This window comes from Etheostoma spectabile, chromosome 18 (assembly GCF_008692095.1).
Source record: "Etheostoma spectabile isolate EspeVRDwgs_2016 chromosome 18, UIUC_Espe_1.0, whole genome shotgun sequence".
Lineage (NCBI taxonomy): Eukaryota > Metazoa > Chordata > Actinopteri > Perciformes > Percidae > Etheostoma > Etheostoma spectabile.
The window spans coordinates 1,894,857-1,895,595 of NC_045750.1; the positions used below are offsets into that span (position 1 = coordinate 1,894,857).

Sequence of the window (739 nt, forward strand, 5' to 3'; positions counted from 1 at the left end):
GAATACATAAAATACTGTAAATGGAAGTACGGTACCTTCACTGGAAAAAGAATTTACAGTAACTTACTGGACAATTGTTGCCAGTAAGTTACGGTAAATCTTACGTACATTTTCTTACAGTGTAGTTTTTTGAAAAGTGTGAGGCTGACATTGAGGTTATAGTGGTGCACATCTGGGCCAATGTCTTGCTCATTGGGCGTAAGGTTTTGATAATTGTTTAGTACTTTTGATTTCAGTGTGTAAGCAATCTGCAAAAACTGTAAGAGGAACTCAATGCCGACATTTCCTCCTGTGGCAGGTTACTATGGCAATAGCAGTTACCTGGACACCCAGCGCATGACATCCCTGGTTGATCAGCATGTGTCTGTCATCAGCACCGTCGGCAGTCTGCGCCCGTTTCCTTCAACATACTCTGAAGTCCACGATCCGCTCAACATCCTGGATGAACCGGGAAGGAAAACAACAGGAGCTTATTTCACTGAGGCCGAAACCGGAGCAGGTAAATGAGTAAATAAGGGCAAAAGTAAAGCAAGTTTTTGTTGTAACACCTTGTCAAAAGCATATATCCTAACTATAGGATGTACTATAACTATAACTATACCCCCCACCCAGAGATACAATTTGAAGATGAAAGTGCAAAAGGCAAAAACGCTTTTCTTCATGCATGTTTTGTCACTAACCGTATTAAAGTACACTGTAAATAACGGCTGTGAAATCTCCAGTTATTTCCTTTAGATTT

General features: G+C 40.6%; 1 protein-coding gene across 1 annotated transcript in view; it reads left to right on the forward strand.

Annotated features, from left to right (window-relative positions):
- Positions 1-739, forward strand: part of rfx6 (regulatory factor X, 6) — a 17,399-nt gene that overhangs the window by 15,507 nt on the left and 1,153 nt on the right. The window contains exon 19 of the mRNA XM_032543584.1: positions 299-499. Within this exon, the coding sequence (XP_032399475.1) occupies positions 299-499 (201 nt within the window). The remainder of the gene's footprint in view (positions 1-298; positions 500-739) is intronic.